Raw genomic sequence first — 22,384 nt, 5'->3', positions numbered from 1 at the left:
GTATTTGTAGAGGCATGTGTCCGAAGTTCATGTAAACATTCATTTGTTATCATAGTCAGGAGCTTTAGCCCAACAGCTTAACTTCGGATATTCAACTAACTCTTTGCTATATATATATCGATCATATCTGTGAGGTTGATCTTTCGAAATACGCAGATAAGTTCGTTAAATTCAGTATATATACAAATATCACTTTTTTCAAACTTTCTTTTAAGGGATTAAGATTAAGCCGTTTGCAAACAATCACTCCATGCCCCAATTGCAGATATAGTGTTTTATACCAATAATAACTATACGAAAAAATGGTTTTATTCTCTGTAGCCAAATGCATTTATTATAGGGAGCCATGAACGCATTATCTGTCCAGTCAATATGTATATGTACTGACTACGTTAAGGGTATTTGTAATAAACAACGTGATGGATGCACACTGTACTGCAGTGCGTGCACTACAGACTAGATTGTCATACTTTAACCCGACAGAATAAATGGATCACCAAACAATATAAAATGCACATCATTCTATTTAGACAACTAATAAAACGTCTATGTCAGTTCGCCTGCCGCTTTTCAAAGATATTGGACAGACAGCACAAATTGTATTAAATCAGTTGTTTTTTGTTTTTGTCCTTTTATCCTTTTCTATCTATTTAAGAGAGTCTTTATTGGAAAGTATAAAGTGTTTGGAAGTATCGTTTGATTAGAGGATATCTTCACATTGAATATGTAGGTAAAGCTCAAAATGGCATTATATATGTCATTTTGAGATAAATGGGAAAAGATTTGACGAAAAAAATAAAATGCAAAACATTTTTTTTTTTTTTTGAGGATATAGTGCAAGAGGCATCAGAAAAGATGTTCACTGAGTTAATACTTACATCATCCACTACAAAGCCTTGTCGAATGGCCCCTGTGGTGAAATGTCGGAGAGCAGCCATGTCCCCGCCACCTTGCAACTTCAATATAAAAGCATGACAGGATTTTAAGGGAAGACTCAGAAAAACATCTCAAACTAAAGGAAGTTTACAATAAGGTCAACGATACCGAATCAAAACTTAAAACGAGGCTAGATCGATAATGAGAAAGTAAACGGTCCTGGAAATCACAGGTTTAGGCGATGCGATCAAATTACAAAGCCATGTATTATTTTAGGGTCCCAATGAACTTATCAGAGTTGACCCGACAAAACAATTAATTGCATGATCGTCGACATTCTGGATAGACCGTGGAATCTTAAGCTCTGCATAAAGTACAATGCATCTGTACTATTTAATTTGTAATTCCCTAATTTTGTTTTGTAATTAAAATCTGTTTTTTATTTTATCGATTGCCTCGAACACACTTCATGACCTCGTGAAGCACTGGTGATAGAATTGATACGAATTCTTTGAATCCGAATACAAGAATTTATATTAATCAAGAGAGAAAAAGATTTTAATTGAATATCCCACGTTTATGCATTCCGCTGTCCGATGGAATTGCGAATTGAATTATATATATTGCTATATTTTTTCTACACTGACAAGTTCTATCATGACATCTGAGCACATTTCAGCTACGAAGTTAAGATAATATAGCAATGTACCTAAGTAAAGTAGCAAATGGGAAATAATTTGACAGAGAAGACTGCATTCGTTGACGTTGTTTAAAGATTTCAACATCACGTGAAGAAACTTCCAACAGAAAAAAAATCCAGATATTTCAACCCTCCCAAACCCTTACGAATTACAAAAAGGGTGATCAGTTCAAAGTATGAAGGGTGAACCTGTTGATATGACAAATATATAATTAACAAAAACAAAAAAATTAAATGTCAATCTTATTTACCTGAGACTAGACAAATCACATTACATACTTTACTGATTGGAGATTTCAATTGAATTTTGCAAAGAACCGAATAACAAGCCTATATACATCAATTTATACTTTAATAATATCCATGTTTCGCACTACTGTCTTTCTAAAGCATTACACAAAAATTACTAAGTGTATTTGTATTCAACTTTGAAAACATGAAAGATTGTGTTCCTATCAGGTGATTATATGGGTTTAAAAAATACCAGTTTGGGAACTGAAATGATCGCTTTACACTAAAAACAGTGGTAACCTCTAGCATTTAGCACAGAAGTCACCGTAATTGGGAGCGACGTTCGGATTCCATGCAGGTTGACAACACTTTCAGTTCATTCTTAGAAGTATTTCAATTCAATTTGACATATCCCTAATGCAAAAAAACATGCTACCACTTAAATTGCGAAACCTTTTTAAATATTTTGATAGGTAAAGATATGGCTTGCTGCATGAATAAAAAGGAAATTAAAACAAGAAAGTTATTCAGAGAGTCACTATGAAAAAGAAACGAAAAGCCAAACGGGCCTTAATGAAAAGATTAATTACTACGATTTTAAGTCAATAATTACAAATGAAGCAGTGGAAAAAGATTCAGCAACTAAAAGACCAGCGATGCTATGTTGCATTCTTAGATTGGCTCGAAAGATAAGAAAACGTCATTGGAAGTTACAGGTCAGATAATAAGAAAATATCATTAAATACTTATCAGCAAGGACAACGCTTTACAATAGTTCCAGACTGTTGTAGATTCTTACCTAACATATATTTGTCTATAAAATGTATAGCACAAATGTAATAGGCAAAATACCTTTGATATCGCAAAAATAATTAAACAATTTTATGAGGAGTAAAAAAAAAATATCAAAAACAATAACGATGATGAAACCAGAGGTACAGGAGGGATACAAATTTTCTGGTCGAAAAGGACTTTCTCAAGTCACAGTCAGGAAAATATTATTGTCCCTTGTAATTTCGCTGACGTAACCCCGAATCACGCTTGGACGACGTGACATTAATTGGATCAGACCTGGATTTCAGATGCCATGTCGTCGATGAAGAAGATTTCTGTTGCAGAACAACTGGTCTTAGATATCTTGTAGTCATTTTTTATTATTTTCATGTGATTTCACATTTTTTTTAAATTTATTTCCTCGATTTTGAGTTCAAACTACGCTATTGTTGTCGCTTTCCTATTTTCTTTTTTTATGAAAGCATATCTCCAGAGAATATTAAAATCTCTAGATAGTGAGAATTATTATGGAGGAACAAATGAGATGTGACACACAATATTCCGTGAGCATGCCTAGGCAAGCCTTTATGTTAAACTTTCGAAGAAATATTAACAAAAATTCAACTCAAGTAGACATATTTGTTATTGCTTGTTAGTGGGATAACCATGTTATATGAACCTTAAGACACACTATGTTAGGCCTTCTATTTCAATTTATAGTGGACAAATGGTTGTTACAGAAATTCTTGTTCCTTCAAACAAAGTTGTTTCCATCTATCCTTTTCAGGCAGTAAAGTATTTTGCACACCAAAATCAAACCTTTCCTCAGAGCTCGCACAATGTCTGTCGTAGCTAAAGTCCAACTATCTCCTAATCGCCGGCCGAACGTCTGATGTGTCTCTCGTTCTAACAAACTCCCTATGATTTGTTGAAACTGTATTGTAGTTTCGTTCAAAGTATACTGAAGTTAAAAAGTTCCAACAATCTCTTACTCGCTTGTCAAACGTCCATTGTAGTTATAGTTAAAAACAATCTCACTATTGCTCCTCCAAACCCTGTTGTAGTTATCATACCGACAATCCTCTCTTCATTCGCCCGAATGACTGTTGTACAACTTAATCATTATTTAATAATTCCAACTATATTTGTACATTGAGCAAACGACCATGATTCCTAGCGTGGAGTAGCAAGAGGGGATGCTGCTGCTCTGACACAACCAAAATATAGAGGCATAACCTTCTAAATCATAATTGCAAGTCAATTACAAGTAGCAAATAGAAACTTCTGTTTTTCTTATATCTTACACAGGTTTCCATTATAAAAATCATATTATTATGATTTAATCAAGTAGTCATCTGTCCAATAATCGTCTGCAACCACGCCTTTTGAAATTGGAAATTCGAGTATTATACTTGATTTTATAACAGATGATATGGAAATATCCACGAGGCTAGTGAAGATATAGACATGGTCTATAAGCGTCATTATTTGAAAGAGTACGTCATAATAGTAAATTAAACTGCCACATATTTTGTGCAGAATTATTCCTCTTGAAATTCAATAACATTTATAAGGATTTGACAACATAATAAATCGTTCTGTGGATATATTGACCAATTTTCGTCTAGTCAAATCCTTTATCACAAATTAAATTGCCGAGGACTTGCGTCATGATGCTATGAAAGTTCTGGCTGTTAATCTTGTTTTTCCGTAGCCTCTCTTTTTTTCTCATGCTCTGTGTAAACGTATATTCTGCCAAATGGTATCCACATTTAGACAATACTACATTTACACAGATCCTGGCCTTCACAGCCTTTGCAGTGTTGTTGAGTGCTCCATATAGCTTTCGATCCTCCCAAAAGTATATTTCAAACGCTACTGAAAGACACTAACAAAGTTTATTTTAAGCAATGGCTTAGATAAAATGTGTTGCAAAACTAATAATAATATACCTTCATAATTTCTATTTGTATTCTGGGCGTGATTTTATGATTATTAGACTGGCTAACAGAAGCATTACAGTTTCACATATAGAAACATTTGTTTAAATCAATTAAGAAAAAAAATCAATAACCACATTTCAAATTTTAAGTGGAAGATACGAATCAAATTTATTCTGAAATGTACTTAATCAAACCGGCAAAGGCAATACGATCAGTTCTTTTAGACACGACTCCAGCTTAATACAGCGAAGATAAGTTCCAAGATGAATATCTATTGCACCAACTCGTTTTAATCTACAATTTACTCCTGGTTAAGCAACCAATGCAGGTCACGTCTATAGGGAGCGTAATTTTTTTCAATAAATTCTTGTCTGCAATTTCCCTTCGGTTTTACTTCCGTTTGTTCCGTATGCTCTATGAACTCGTAAATCTTACTACAGATTTCTTCCTTGTAGCCTTTCAGAAAAAAATGTCCTGAACTCAGAATCTGATCTAAATTTGTCAACCAATATATATGTCAAACATTTTCTATCGGTAATTTCATCTGCATTTCAAGAAATTGCAAACTATCAATTATAAGTGAAGTGGCTATTTTTCACAACATGACAGAGAATGTTGGGACAAACAAATCAAATGTGGGATTTTAATTACGCGATAATCAAAGTTCAAGAAATAATACAGAAAAAAAATAAACATGCAAAGACTAGAAAAAAGAGGGGTAAATGAACCTTAGCATCAGCACATATAACAAAACTGAAACTTCAAGTAAAAGATCAGAGACACAAAACGAAAGGGAAAACGTCAGTCACCCTTACAAAAGTGATATTTTAGGAAGGAAAACATTTCATGCACAGCATCTGTCAAATGTCAAAATGTTTCCTTTACAAATTTCAAATCTACTTTTTTTAGTTATAACATAAAAATCATCATTTTTGTCTACCCTAATACTTATCCATCAACAAAAGGGGTATTATCCAGCTAGAATACCTGTTTTAATATTCGTTCCGTATCGCCATCAAGAAGGAGCTTGGGTAGCCGTATACAGTAGAAATGGCCTGACTCTGATAAACAAGGCACATGTCGAGGAAATGTAAACACAGCGGATTTACCCTACACAACACATGTATATATGTATATATATTTGTAAACTGCATTACATTTACAATACATATAAAGTACTGAGAAGTGTATAAATCTCTTTTTTCTATGTATGTCACTTGTGTGAAAACCATGGTTACCACATCAAAAATTACAAAAAAATGCCAAAAATTGCTATTTTAAACCCAAAATTTGAGCCCCGCAATTAGTTTTTTTTTTCCTAAGTTCTGTCTGAAATTAAAGATTATTTATCTGGTTGCAGAATTATCTGGGCCCCAGTAAAGTTGTAAAACTTGATTTTTTGCAATTTTGCGTCTTGTGCTGTTGTCAAAATTTTACCTCCTGTAAAGCTAGCTTTTTATGTGTAGGCACCCTTTCGGATTATGCCAAAATTTTATTCTCGAATAAAAAAAATCTTTTTTTTTACAAATGTGAAGCTCACATAGCCCACTTCATCATGCTTATACCAATTTTAGTACAGCTTTATTTTTATATTTTTTTAACATATCATTATACAGGGGTTAGCCATTTAACAAAAATACCACCCATGGCCACAACCCTCTACTGTATACTGCTACCTTGTTCAAGTGTTGTGTATTATTATCAATTATTATTGTATTTTCGGGCCTTTTGGTACGCCACATTTTAAAGACGTCGCTTTTTAAAGTGTCCATACACCGATGCAAGGGGCATTTTTTAATTGTCTTTAAGAGCAGTATTAGATTTTCCAAACCATTTCTATGTTGTTGTTTTTTCACAATGTATACCAATTGCTTTTTATATCCTCCAAGCTAGCATTTCCATTGATATGAAATTACCAACATTTTTATTTTCACCTTTAGGGATTTCAAATGAAATACTCATTCAATAATCGATCATCTAACCTCATACAACAAGTCGGTGAACAGGGTCAGTGTTACACAGCACGAGACAGAAGAATAAGGTTAATGGAGAGTAGTGATCAATATATATTAAAGGATTCGTTGGGGAAATCTTACTTGTCCCTTTCGTTCAAATCAGGCATTTTTCAAAACATTACGGGAAGTCAGTACATATTTTCGAGAATATCTCTATCGTAAAGATTGTGTTTCTAATGAAAGTGTTTAACAAAACAATTATTTATTGATAAAAAAAAAAAAATGAATTCAATGGAAACATTGTTACGCAGATTATTAATAAAAGTATAAAGCTTCATTAAAATATCAAATCCATTGACAAAAATACCCAACAAGAAGTCTTCCTATTCTTGATCTGTTAGCTAGAGACTAATAATGCTTGATCGAGTCAGCTCCAAAGCGTTTTTAACCTGCGGCATTGAAATATTAACTCTCTGTAGAAACGAGAGACCTCACCAATCAATAAAAAGATGGAAATCATAAAAAAATCTAGAAAAAAAATCCTTGAAGGGAAAAGATTACAATTGTCAAAATAGCTTGCTTGTTTACTATGAGTGATTTCTTTCAAACTGAACTAGAACTGAAAGTTTTTTCATGAAATGATCGGTCCTGGTCGAAATTTCGTAATATTTGAAAAAAATCAGTGTCATAGATGCTGGCAAGGGAATAAAACAGTTTGCATGCGAGAAAGGAAATGTGCATGTCTTCATTGCCTTTCACCGGAACTACGGATTGTTTATGGACCAATATTTGACAGGCGTGACTGCATGGATGCGTGCATATATCATTTGTGTGACATGTGAGTCATTTCATTTCATAAACATTTTACAGATATTCCAATCGAATTGGAAAGGGCAACAGTTGAAGTCTTTAAAAACCCTTTCAAAGCATGTGAGACCCTTCGAAAAAATAAAAAGAGAAATGATATGTCGTGGCTTCGATATCATGTGTTAGTAGTTCACAGTTTGCAGTTTTCTTTGTTTTTCATTCCTTTTGCCATTTTAAATGGCCACATTTCCCATGTAAAAAATGGTTACATCATCATCTCTTGGGAAGAAAAGCGTTGCAAATTTATCATTCATAATTTTATCATCACTAACAATAATGAAATTGGACGACTGCTTCTGTATGGTGTCGAAGTAAATGAGACTGGATTTTGCTGAACAGAATCGGGAGAACATATTACAGAGAGTAAGAGATTTCGCTGCAGTATGCACGAGTCAAGGAGTAGACAGTGAGTGATATACCTACATCATGATTGTGTTGGGACAGGTTTATCAAACTCAACGATTACAGACAGTAAGTGATACACTTACTGAATAATAACTCCTTGTCAGGACCACATATTCCATTAAATATTGCAGTTGTGTGACAGGTCTATCGGTTTCAAAGATAACGAACTGAAATATAGTTGTGCTGTGGTAGTAGTTGAATCACAACCACGGCTTACAGGCAGTGAGTAATATTTTAACAGGATGGCTGTATGTCAGGGTCAAAGCTTACAGGCAGTGAGGAATATATTTACATGATGGCTGTGTGTCAGGGTCACAGCTTACAGACAGTGAGTAATATATTTACAGGATGGCTGTATGCCAGGGTCACAGCTTACAGGTTGTAAGGAATACATTTACAGGATGACTGCATGTCAGGGTCACAGCTTACAGGCAGTGAGGAATATATTTACAGGATGGCTGTATGTCAGGGTCACAGCTTGCAGGCAGTGAGTAATATATTAACAGGGTGGCTATATGTCAGGGTCACAGCTTACAGGTAGTAAGGAATATATTTACAGGATGACTGTATGTCAGTGTCACAGCTTACAGACATTGAGTGATATATTTACAGGATGGCTGTATGTCAGGGTCACAGCTTACAGGCAGTGAAGAATATATTTACAGGATGGCTGTTTGTCGGGGTCACAGTTTACAGGCAGTGAGGAATCTATTAACAGGATAGCTGTATGTCACAGTTACAGCTTACAGGCAGTGAAGAATATATTTACAGGATGGCTGTTTGTCGGGGTCACAGTTTACAGGCAGTGAGGAATCTATTAACAGGATGGCTGTATGTCAGGGTCGCAGCTTACAGGCAGTGAGTAATATATGAACAGGGTGGCTATATGTCAGGGTCACAGCTTATAGGCAGTGAGAAATATATTAACAGGATGGCTGTATGTCAGGGTAACATATTACAGGCAGTGACTGATGTATTAGTTTTCTCTATTTTGAGTCACATGGCTTTCCAATTTTTGTTAGCCATAATTATTTCTGGTCTATAATATTATTAGAACAAGTGAGGGAATATAAATATCAATGTGTTCTTGTATTGTAGATAGATGTTGACAATAACCTGGGAAAGTTTGATTTCTTGTCGGACATAAGTTTCTTTCAGTCCAAAGTCAAATAATAAAAACAAAAATGAAAAATGATTGTGTAGGTATTCTAGTAGTTCTTGTACTATGACCAATTAAAAGAGTTTCTGCATGTCACAATTTTCATCCTAAATACGCAATAAATTATTCAATGTTGTAACATTGATTAAGCTGAAATATAACATCAACCATGGTAATATAGAGTAGTCAAAAGTAAGGAAGGCTAAGAAAATTTCCAACAAAGAAACTTAGCATGAAACCAGATTCCAGAGATGGATAAATCGAAAGGTAGATAGTACAGTATGAAAGTAATGGGACCTTCGTTCTATCAGGGTCACAGATTACAGACAGTGTGGATATGCTCACTGCTTGGCAATGTGTTATGGTCACTGATTAACACAGTGACAGATAAACTTAAGGCATTGCAGTAAGTCAGGGTTACAGATTACACATAGTGATAGATACTCTTAAAGCATTGCGCTATGTCAGGGTTATATATTACACAAAGTGACTGAGAAACTCAGAGCATGGCAGTGTGTCATGATTACGGACAGTAACAGATGAAACAACTAACTTGGCATAATGTCAGGTTCACAGTTTACACAGTGACAGATAAACTGAAATCATGGCAGTATGTTAGGGTCACAGATTACACATAGTGACAGATCAATTTAAAGCATGGCATTATGTCACAGTCACAGATTACACACAGTGACAAATAAACCTAAAGCATAGTAGTATGTCAGAGTCACAGATTACACAAAGTGACAGATATATTTAAAGCACGACGATATGTCAGGGTCACAGATTACACAAAGTGACAGATAAATTTAAAGCTTGGCAGTATGTCAGAGTCACAGATTACACACAGTGACAAATAAAACTAAAGCATAGTAATATGTCAGTCAAAGATTACACAAAGTGACAGATAAATTTAAAGCATGGCAGTATGTCAGAGTCACAGAATACACACAGTGACAAATAAAACTAAAGCATAGTAATATGTCAGTCAAAGATTACACAAAGTGACAGATAAATCTAACGCATTGCAGTATGTCAGAGTCACAGATTACACAAAGTGACAGATAAATTTAAAGCATGGTGGTATGTCAGGGTCACAGATTACACAAAGTGACAGATATATTTAAAGCGTGGCAGTTTGTCAGGGACACAGATTACAGACAGTGATTGATATACTTACAGCATGGTAGTGTTGCGACAGAAGGTCTATCAGCGTAGACTGAGGTAAGACGTTCATTAACTGCATGTCCTGGATATTGTTGGCTGGAAAACAAACCATATTAGTCAGACATGACGTCATAATCAAAGTATGGTCAGCCATTCGCAAGGGAAACTAATCATTTAACCCTTTCAACACTATAGACCAAAATGGACTCATCCAGAACACTGCATCGTGGAGTCTGCTAAAGTTACATTAGGGATGAAAGGGTTAAACCAGAAATTCAATATACATTCAAAAACTGAAATAACATTTTGATCTTGGAGTCAAGAAGCAGTTTCATACCCTTATCCAATAAAATTAATCAAAAATATAAATAGCGAAATGAAATTTTTTTTTATCCTTATAAGCTAGATATACCCTTACACTAACGTAGATGTCCATCAATTTGAGGGGTAATTGACATTCAGAAATAGCATTGATTCCAGTCACCTGTCAGACATACAAGTGAAATATACAAACTGTGTCTGGCATTATCTAACCAATACCACTGCCAAAGCAATTTACACAAATTGAAAACGACATCCCTGTATAATGCAAAGGGCCAGGATTGAAATCAAACTAGATGTAAATGTGAAAATCCTTCAAGTTTCACCTCACTGACAAAATGATTGAAAATGCAGTAAACTTTGTTTTTGTAATAGTGTCTTATAAAACTCAATCTAAAGTCTGGCTCTACATTAGACGTGGTCAATATATATATATAAAAAAAAAAAAAACAGCTCTTTCAAAATTCCTAACATAGCAAAATATAGGCAACTTGAATTTGAAAAAAAAAAATGTGAGTAGAAATATTGCTTTTACAAAACTTCAAATGTGACAATTCAAAAATTCACCCATTTTGTCCAAAATTCATTATGGTAAAGAACGATATCAAGTTAAATTATATCAAATCAAAATTTTCACTATTATGAAAGCTGTCTTTTTTAAAGAATTACGTTTGGTTTCTTTTTTTTAATTTGTATATTTGAAAAGAAAATATAAAACTAAACAAAACATGCAGGGGTTGCACTAGGTACCAATCCACTGATAGTCCTACACTTGATGAATGTTAGTATACAGGAACTTTAAATGCACAGAATCAAAATGAGGGATGAAATACCTTGAAAAATGGAAGTAACTCTAAGCATCTGAAAAACTCAAATTCTTTTGCTTCATCTACACAGAAGGGAAAATGTGTCATTTTGTCAAAAAAATGTTATGCTAAAGAATAATATCAAGTTAAAATTATACCAAATCAAAACTATCATGATTTTTTCACCAGGTAAAAACAAACTGCTCCAAAGTGGAACTCTTCTTCATGAAGATAACTGGTGCAAGTGGTAGTCCCTTTACCCTTAAGTGTTTCATGTTTACAAGACATTTCTTGCTTTGGGAAAATGTACAACTTCATTCCAAACAAAAAATTGGTATTAGCAAACCGTGTTTTCAGCTCATGGAAGAAGAAAAATAAATAAAAATCACCAATTTCCCTTAGATATGAGAATGTTAAGATGGATGTACTTTACGTAATGTAGGTCTCCCAGCATGCCCGTTTCTCTGGAAACTTTATAATCCAACAGACAAAATACACAGAGCTAAGGTACCTACGTACTTCACATTACATAACAAGCAGGCCTCATATTGCCAGTTACATTTTGTTTTAATTCAATTTTGCTTTCTTCAAAAATGCAACAGAATTACTTTGCATAGTCAAATCAGGTTTTATAAGAAAAAGTCATAATTGTATTTCATATAGCTGACTTTGAAGTTTCTATGTACTTTATTGGAAAGTTTAGTTAATTCCAAGCAGTGCACTTCACTACATTTAAATAAAATATCAAAGACAATGTTTCATTTGTAAGGAAATTTAATTTGGTTTATATCATCTCCGTATCATTTGAACACTTCTGTCTTTACTTTAAGTAATGAGTCTTTCCTCTTTCTCGAACATAAGGACTGCAGAAAAACTAAATCTGATTAGAATCTGAAAAGGTCCTGCCTATCATCTTCTCGTGTAAGAGACAGGAAAGGGTCCGTCTTAAGAGGCTATCTAACAGACAGCTTTATACAGTGGAGTATTGTAAGCATTGATTTGGTTCAGAAAAATTAACCAGGAAAAACAATTCAAAGGCACTGCATGTACAGATCAATAACATATTTATTTGGTAAAAAAAAGAAGAGAAAACACCTGTAAGATATAAACGCCATCTAAAATAGCAATGACTGACCACAAATGGCAACAGGGACCTTGTTATTGACCTTTGGACTCTGATTGCAAACTCGTTAAAGTGTTCTCATGTTTGATCTTTCTATAAACTTTAAAGAAAACAAGAATTCCACGGGAGTGGATGTGTCACCTGCTCAGCGCTTTGAGTAAGAAAAGTGTTTTGGCCTGTACAAAATTTGAAAGGAATTGATTAGAAAATAAAAAAGGTTCTTGCATTTATTACATAATGCCCTTATTTGGCAACAAGCAAGACCAGCATCGCCTCATTGGTATTCATAAAAAAAATCTTGAAAATGCAAGTATGCTTAGCGCTGCATGAAGTTTGAGTTTGATTGGCCCAAGGAAACTCAAGTTATCGCACGAAAACCTCTGTGCGGACGCCCACGCCGACATAGCAATACCTATGTGTCACCAGCTTTTCGCAGGCGACACAATAAAAGGTAACAATGACCTTAGCATTGACAATGAGACCTAAAGCCAGGACCAATCTGAGATAATGTCCTGCTTGATCTCTGTATAAAGTTTTTTTCAAAGTATGATGTGATTCTAAAAGGATTGATGATTTATATATAAATACCAACAGTGACCTTCTTGGCCTTGACCTTGGAACCCTTCATTACAATCTCATCTGAAGTAATCTCATATTTGACCTTTGTATAATGTTTGATCAAAATCTGTTAAGGTCATAAATGAAGCTGAAAGTTGAAGTGATGACACTGAATCGAGATGTAAGTAACAAAATGTCCCCCAGTGACCCCTCCCCCACCCAAAATACGAACAAGAGGCCCAGATCTAGAGGGCCTGTATCGTTCACCTAGATAATAAAGCAATCATAGGAGGTTATTCTTATTACATTAAATCCCTCCAATGGTACAGAAGAAGAAAAGTTTTAAAGATTTAAACCTCTAATTTCCCTATTGGACCCTGCAACTCTCAGTCCCCAGGGGGTCCAAACCCACAGTTTATACAAAATTGAGTCCCCTTGGCCTAAGGATGCTCCAGACCAAATTTAGTCTAAATCTACTGGGCCGTTCAGGACAATTACACAGCATTTTAAAGGAAAAGTTGATGGACGGACGACAGAAAGGGGCGCCGGACGCTGCACCATGGCATAAGCTCACTTGCCCTTTGGCCAGGTGAGCTAATATAAAATACAGGCATAGAAATTGAGATCAAGAATCACCGTCCAATATAGAACTAGTAAAAATATAGTAGTTCTCTGTTAACTTATCATAAATATACATATCTGTGATTCAAAACAATATAAATATAGTAATCTTAATCAAAACAGGGCTTAATTAAGGTAAGAGAGTCCCAGTACCTTTTTTTGTTCCTCTAACAAAGAAGAGTTCTAATATTACATGATTAGTTGTTGCCTATACATCTATTTTAATTTTATCTTCTGTCAAAACATTTCCACTCTGGGGATTTGATCCCAGACCTTTCAACTATAAACCAGCGAACTTATTCACCACACTGTCAGTCAAAGTATTTGTATAATGTTGATACATGAAAAATATCTCATTTAAAACAGGAAAAGCTATAACCATCGAACATTTCTTATGTAAACACAAATGTCAACGATTTCATCAGAATAACTCGGTACAAATGTAAGTAACTCGATTCGATCCGAAAACATTCCAGATTTGCCGCAATGGCCATTAAGAAAATTGACTTCAGCTTTGGGAGGAGACACAAAACTATCTATAATCATGGATGTACTACAAGAATCACATTTGTACTGACTATCCTCTATCTAGCAATAAAATGTACCCTGGAAGGGGTCAGAGATACTCAACAACACCGGTAATAGTACAAATAGAACTGGACCAGGAGTCTACAGATAATGCTTTTTGCTTGACATTCGCTGGAAAGGCTCTGTATGAAAATACCATACATACAATATTTATGTTATAAATCTATTTATCATATGAATACAGTGATATGCAGTGTCATAAAGCCATCATATAAATTATGTTTATGTAACGTGTGTAATATCACTCCGGAAAACACGTAACAATCGAATAGGAACACTCAATGTGACACCACGTCATTGTGAGGCAATTTTCATCGTTTCAGCGGCAAAGTGCAAAATGTTAATTTCAAATCACAATTACACAGTTTACTTCATATTATATTTATGATTAAAAGAATCTGTCATTCCTTTCCCTTCATACCGGTATATGTTTACTTTTTTCGGAATTTTAATATTTGCTCGCATCTCCCTCGAAAACATGAAAAATCTAAAACTTCTATAATGAATCTAACATGAAGGGAAACTTATGACATTCCTGTCTGATCCTCTTTATATGTATAAGTATTGGTAACTTTCATTTTCCTTTCTTCTAAGTTTTAGTTCATTAAGATATTAACAATATCACTGTATATCTAGAGGTATGCATTACAGAACACTGTGTTAATTGTCTACAGGTTGAGTCAGACCTGTTCATGTGACCACCTCTATAGAGAGACCAACTGTGTTAAGAGACCACATCAAATATTCCAATTGTAGTGATTTCGTTATGAATTAAACCTGTATTGAGGGACCACCTGTGTTAAGAGACGACATCTAATGTTCCCCAGTGTAGTGATTTCATTGTGAATTAAACCTGTATTAAGGGACCATCTGTGTTAAGAGACGACATTTAATGTTCCCATTGTAGTGATTTCATTGTGAATTAAATCTGTATTGAAGGACCACCTGTGTTAAGAGACCACTTGAAATGTTCCCCAGTGTAGTGATTTCAATGTGAAGTAAAACCTGTATTAAGGGACCACCTGTGTTAGGAGACGACATTAAATGTTCCCCAGTGTAGTGATTTCATTATGAATTGAACTAATGTAATAAAATACCACCTGTACTGTTAAGAGACCACTTGAAATGTTCCCCCTCTTGGTGTTTTCATTGTGAGCTGAACCTGTGTTAAAAGACCACCTGTTTTAATAGATCAATTCCTGAAAGTGGTCTCTTAATACAGGTTCAACTGTGTATATAATATTGGGGCCTCTGCAGGTCTATTATATATATATACCTCACCAATACATTATTATATCAGGGTATCACAGACTATGAACTCGCCTAGATACTTGTATCTTTAATGCTATGACAGGCCTTTAAATAACCTACGTTTTGAGGGATGTATATACAGTAGTTGAGTACTGAACTATAAACAGTACACACCTCTAACCTATACTTTGCTGTAATGGTTAGATCTCCTTCTGTACCCCTGGAATCAAAGTCAAGAAATGTCAGATTTACTTACTGTCCACGATTCCGTGTAGCCGGACTGCCGCAAACAGGGGAGCATAAATTTGACCATCATCATTGTCCAAGAAACTGGCAGATTTAGGTAAACTGTCGGGAAGAAATAGAAAACATGGAATCAGTTTTGACAGAAGTTATTATTAAATTTGCAAGAGTCAGCCAAGGTTAACTCAGACGTCAACTTGGTATGAACAAAAGTGTACACGTGTAGAGAAAAACTCCACGGATCTGATTAAATTCAACATGTATATAGGTCTATGGTGTAAACTGTGACCTTTAATATGAGAAGCTCTGCCAATATGGATCGCAGACAAGGTCACGCAGCTGACCGCTGGACGAACAATTTTGTTTCAATCTAGAAAACTGTCAATAAAGTTGGTGGTCTGTTGGAAATCAATATTACGTGCATGAGTGCTTTGGTTGGCAGGAAAAAACAATTTTTGCTCCTCGAATCTAATGAAATAGCACAGATACGATTGTTTGACCTTCAAACTTTTTCAAAGGAAGCATCAAAGACAACCATCCTTGATGTAGATACCAATTGCAAGTAACATATATATTTTACTTCATAAAATAGATTCAATCACAACAGGCGAAGGAGCAATAACTAGTTAATATTCTTGTAGTTGATTAGAAGTGTCGACCGGTTATAGAATATAAGTTTATAAGTAAGTATATTTTACTTTGTACGTAATGAAAAATGCATTGCACATTTACTTAACATACTCATTATATGAATTTACTAAATAAAGATTTTAGTAATAGCTTGTTCTCATATCTATCTTTACAATGCTTAATGCTGCTCCACTTTAGAATTAACTTTTTGGTGTTAAACCATGCAATCTTTCAATCAACTCTTTCACCCCTGAAGACACATGTGAACTCCTACAGTTAAAAGTTGGAATAGTTCATTATTAAAATCCAGCGGTGAATGAGTTAATGAGTATAATTTTCTATTGATTTCATTCCATTAATGATACACTCACAAAAATGCAACTTAAGTATAAACAAAATCTAACAATATGCCTTTACTGACATAAAACAAACTTCATCAAATAAATATACATGTACTGTATTTATCCGGCAATAAGCCCATGCCTGGTAATAAGCCCATGCCTGGTAATAAGCCCATGCCTGGTAATAAGCCCGCCCATCTCTACAGCAGTTCAGTAGAAATGCGAACAGGTTCCTAATCGTTCCGTAATTATATAAGCTCTCCTCCAACATACATCCAGTGTTATATGTGCTGTCTCTCTGGGTTTATTACAGAATATACATATGTATATAAATAACGTGTAATTTTTATAAGCTGAGGCATCCTTCCAATTCTCCCTATTTTGGAGGGAGACTCTAGATTCTGGACCCTAAATTTGAGCATTTTCAACTGTTCAATTTGCTGAACTATTCGTATTTTTGAAGATTTCATAATTTCACCTGAAAGAACAGCTCAAAAGATACTTTTTTAAAGTGTTATTTTCCCTAGGGTGTCTATATACACGTTTTAATTATGCCTTTATTTTTTAGCACACGTAATCTCACCCATGGAAATTTCAAAAGTTGGCTAGTATGCTGAGGCCACAGTTTAAACCAGCATTAGGCCATTGTATACCATTATCAGAGTGTAACAGTCAAGTAGTATGGGAACTGTGGGAACACTTGTCAGATATTCTGTTTCTCCTATCATCCAAAATGCAAAATAAACTCACCTGATGCTATTTTATAAACAGACAACACTTAGGTATTCTTAAGAGTTTCTAGTGTTACAATTTATCACTAAACTTTTTTATTCAAATTTATTGTTATATATAAACATGAATATGCTAATTGCTTGAATGGTGCAAAATATTCAAGCTTTTAAACAAAGTGAGCTATTATTATAATAAGCTTGTATATAAATTCAGCTCTGAGCCTCAGTTCATTTTGATTGAAACCTTCATCATTTTTTAATATAAGTAATATATACATGTATCACCTCACTGATTCCTTAAGAGATAAATATTAAGTTCCAAACAATGATGATCTAGATATCCAAACAGCTTACATCCTCGATATCCAGGGATTACGCTCACTTTCGCTCTCTACACCCCAGGAATATGTCATAGCAAAATTGAAGGCACGAAGATAGCTGTTTGATTGGTCTCGGGTAAAAAAAACTGACCAATCGCTAGGCTGATACCTGTCCTTTGAAGATTACAAAGGAGAGACGCCTGACTTCAAAGCCTGTCAATGTTTACCATCATTACGTGACCGGGAGGTTCTTTTGATGTCCATCAAAGGATCGATCTAGCGTCTTGTCTCGTCAACAAGGTGGCGCACACAGAGCCTTCAATTTTGCTATGACATATTCCAGGGGTGCAGAGAGTGAAAGTGAGCATAACCCCTGGATATCGAGGATGAACAGCTTACAGATTGCTGATATAACAGATCATGGGCTAAGGGAGACAACTGCTAATGACTCAATAATCCTTTTGGAATTGAAATAATTCATAATGTTTCAATGATTGCGATAGCCTGCCCGTACAAGTGCATGTATAGGTATTTTAATTCTATCAAAGTACACTTACATAAGAAAAAGATATTGTTTAACGGCAAATAGACTGTTACAATGTGAGTTTTCAATGACTCATACGGTCTATACGGAGACAACAGGTTAAATCTGAATGGTATCATGTTTTGCAGTGCACTGTTAGAGCTAAGGCAATGTCAGTGACTTAAGGATGAGAAGACCATCTTTCGATTTTATCATAGTATAATTGGCTAATTACTAGATATTACAGAGTCAAACCTGCTTCAGTCAGGCCACCTTTATTAAGAGAACCCCCTGTATACAGGGACATTGTTGCCCAGTAAAACGTCTGCCCTTCACTATGATAATCTATATTCGCCCTGTGTATAAACCTATTCATATTATGTTGTTAACAAATGTACTGCAAAACCTGTGAAAATAACACATCCTCAAAACTTACCCTGTATACAGTATACAATACGTAACTGTTGAAGAACGTGAGAACTGTGCTGTGTGACAGCCTCAGCTGGATGTGTTGGTTTAACTGAAGGAAGAGCCAGTAGGCTAGTGTCTTATATCAGTGGCGGATCCAGAGACATATCGAGGGGGAGGGGGGGATTGAGGAAAATGGTAAAATACATGATTATTTAAGAAAATTCTCAGGGTGGGGGGGGTTTCCTGGAGCCCCAAAAAAAACCTCTGGATCCGCCACTGTATATACACTGTTTACAGTATAGGATACTGACCTGTTGAAGAACGTGAGGACTGTGCTGTGTGACGGCATCAACTGAATGTGTTGGTTTAACTGAAGGAAGAGCCAGTAGGCTAGCGTCTTATATACACTGTACTCATTGTATACAAACAATCTGAAAAATAAAAATCAGTAGGTACAGGTACATAAATATTAACTTATAGGAGGACAGAATAACCTTTAAAGTTCAAGATATGAACAAATCAAGAAACTAACTTGTTTCAATAACAAAACTAAAGGCACAAAGATAGCTAATTGATTGGTCTCAGGTCAAAAATACTGACCAATCGCTAGGCTGATACCAGGGCCCCTATTCATGAAACCATTTTCATGCTCAAGAATGAATTCATATTGCTCAAGCCAACTTTCTTGTAACTGGCATAAATCATCTAATATGTTTAAAAAGACAAAAGAAAACATTCAAAACGGTGTTCAGCTTCATGTTTCACCGAAATTCTTCAATATCATTGACAGAATGTGGTGTTATTATCAATATTTCCAAGGAACAAGAAATTGGGTCTGTGCACAAAATCTGAATTTAAGCATGAGAACTGTTTCATGAATACAGGCCCCGGTCTTTGAAAATTACAAAGGAGCGACACTCAACTTCAAAGCTGGTCAATTTTAACGCTATAACTTTGAGCGATTCTTTTGAGGTACATCACACAGGATCAGACTAGTGTAACTTGTAATATCCACAAGGTAGTGCGTGCTGAGAGCCTTCAGTTTTGTCAGGACATAGTCCAGGGGTTCAGAGAATGTAACCCCTGGAGAATCGAGGGCGGGTAGAGGCTTACCTATTGGACTTGAGAATTTTCTGTAGCACTTCCATTGGTACTTCTCTCAGTTGGATCTGTGAGGACAGCTACAAAACCAAAACATTACCATGTCAGCTTCCACAGGTCTGATCCACTTCTCAAGAGCAAGGGATCATATACATCCCCTTTTAAATTTTGAAATTTCAACTATGTAACCCCTTTTTCCAAAATCTTGAGAACACACTTAACTTGTATACGCAAAAGCCAATGTCGGTATTTATATTAAATTGGTTTTGAATTGCAAAAGTTTATCCTAGATAGGTTTGTATTTTGGATGCATTTAAGCTATAAAGTAGACATGCAGGAAAATATTGAATCTATTATTTTTATACTGAATTTACATTCTCCTTGAAACACCTTCAGATAAAAAATTATTCAATACATTTGACCACTTTGAAAAATCAGACTATTTGTTGAATAATTTTATCTTAAACTATAAGTTCCTCTTGACCAGTGGCCATTTGGATCCTGCTATCAAAAAGCAATTGCCTAAAAAATCATTGAAATACCAACGAAATACCATTGAAATAGGTCGAAATATTTAAATTAGTTTGCCAATACCAGGGTGTTAAACATGATATGTCAATGGTAGGTGATAATGCTTTTGAAATGTTGAGAATTAAAATGGTAAGTTTCAATGATTTTGGACCATTTCTTGTAGCTAAGGGACAGGCTTGACCACTTGACCACTTGAGTACAGACAACTGACCAGGCTTGACCACTTGACCACTTGAGTACAGATAACTGACCAGGCTAGACCACTTGAGTACAGACAACTGACCATGCTTGACCAATTGACCACTTGAGTACAGACAACTGGCCAGACTTGACCACTTGACCACTTGAGTACAGATAACTGACCAGGCTAGACCACTTGAGTACAGACAACTGACCAGGCTTGACCACTTGACCACTTGAGTACAGACAACTGACCAAGCTTGACCACTTGAGTACAGACAACTGACCATGCTTGACCAATTGACCACTTGAGTACAGACAACTGGCCAGACTTGACCACTTGACCACAGACAACTGACCAGGCTTGACCACTTGAGTACAGACAACTGACCTGAGGTATGAGGTTGAGTTCCATCCATCTCTCACACGCCAACAATACATGCTCCTGTTGATACTGTAAACAAAAACCATCAGGGAAACATTATATATTTAATTGGTTTAGAATTTTTAATTATACAATGACAGCAGTAAAGTATTTTAATTGTAACAAACCTTAGTGGACCTAAGTAATCAATTCACTTTCGACAAAATGTTCAATAATAATTGATACTTTTATTTCTGACACAAGAACGACTATTTGCCAGTAAACATTTGCTGTTATTTACCTTTGAAGCAGCTTTGTGGAACTGACATACAGTTCTGTAGCTTATCGTCTTCAGCATCAGTTGGGCACACCTAAAAAAGGTAAACAAAAGTATCCTGTAAAGTTTGGTTGGTTTGTTTGTGCTTTACATCTTAATGTGTACAGCTGTGGTCATTTAAGGACAGGCCAGGTTCTGGTGGTGGGTATCTAGAGTGCCCAGAGTAAAACCACTGACCTGTGGTCGGTACCTGGTGACTGCCCCATGTAGGCTTCAAACCTGGACCCAGTGGTGGTAGGCTAGCTAGTGGTGGTAGGCAGACTATGTAACCACTTGACCAACAGCTGTAACTTTACATGTTAACACCCTTGTATTTCTTACTTGAAACAAACATTTGTTAAGAAACTTATGTCAATATAAAAAGCAGTAATATGGATAATGCAAAATAAAAGTGGAGAGTGGGGAAATAACCGATCAATACTGTCAATACCTCAGCACACACAAAGGAACGGAGTGTACAAAGGGAGGCAACTCCTACAGTTCTGTTGAACAAAACATAGTCCTGCTATAATTTTTTCATAAAGCAAATTATTAATCATAACCCTGTTACATACACCAAGCTTTACTAATCCATGACAGATTTGCACCTACAGATGGTAGTCAAATCTTAAAACGCCCTAACTTCATACTTACGCACTCACAAGAGACTTATACCTGAGGTAGAGAAAGCAGCTAGCACCCTGACAACAAACTCACCCATCCATGACAGACTTGCACCCAAGGTGAGAGGAAACAGCTAACACCCTGACAACATACTCACCCATCCATGACAGACTTGCACCCAAGGTGGAAGGAAACAGCTTACACCCTGACTACATACTCACCCATCCATGACAGACTTGCACCAAAGATGAAAGGAAGCAGCTAACATTCTAACTACATACTCACCCATCCATGAGAACTTGCATCTGATGACAAAGGAAACAGCTAACACCCTGACTACATACTCACCCATCCATGAGAAACTTGCATCTTAGGACAAAGGAAACAGCTAACACCCTGACAACATACTCACCCATCCATGGGAGACTTGCATCTGATGACAAAGGAAACAGCTAACCCCCTGACAACATACTCGCCCATCCATGAGAACATGCATCTGATGACAAAGGAAACAGCTAACCCCCTGACTACATACTCACCCATCCATGAGAGACTTGCACCAAAGGTGAAAGGAAGCAGCTAACACCCTGACAACATACTCACCCATCCATGGGAGACTTGCATCTGATGACAAAGGAAACAGCTAACATCCTGACAACATACTCACCCATCCATGGGAGACTTGCATCTGATGACAAAGGAAACAGCTAACACCCTGAAAACA

The 22,384-nt window shown here is 35.7% G+C and overlaps 1 protein-coding gene across 4 annotated transcripts in view; it reads right to left on the bottom strand.

The window, feature by feature from the left end:
• LOC110464108 (BTB/POZ domain-containing protein 16-like) overlaps positions 1 to 22,384 on the bottom strand; it is a 100,232-nt gene that overhangs the window by 15,297 nt on the left and 62,551 nt on the right. For all 4 annotated transcript variants that reach the window (XM_021519165.1, XM_021519163.1, XM_021519166.1 and 1 more), the window contains 7 exons: positions 21,022 to 21,091; positions 20,748 to 20,810; positions 19,658 to 19,725; positions 18,856 to 18,975; positions 15,602 to 15,693; positions 10,091 to 10,173; positions 879 to 956 (listed from right to left, as the gene is read on the bottom strand). In XM_021519165.1, coding sequence (XP_021374840.1) covers positions 879 to 956; positions 10,091 to 10,173; positions 15,602 to 15,693; positions 18,856 to 18,975; positions 19,658 to 19,725; positions 20,748 to 20,810; positions 21,022 to 21,091 — 574 coding nt within the window. The remainder of the gene's footprint in view (positions 1 to 878; positions 957 to 10,090; positions 10,174 to 15,601; positions 15,694 to 18,855; positions 18,976 to 19,657; positions 19,726 to 20,747; positions 20,811 to 21,021; positions 21,092 to 22,384) is intronic.

The sequence above is a fragment of the Mizuhopecten yessoensis genome, unplaced genomic scaffold (assembly GCF_002113885.1).
Source record: "Mizuhopecten yessoensis strain PY_sf001 unplaced genomic scaffold, ASM211388v2 scaffold10961, whole genome shotgun sequence".
Lineage (NCBI taxonomy): Eukaryota > Metazoa > Mollusca > Bivalvia > Pectinida > Pectinidae > Mizuhopecten > Mizuhopecten yessoensis.
Note: the sequence above shows the minus strand (reverse complement) of the source record. Positions and strands in the feature narration are given on the sequence as shown.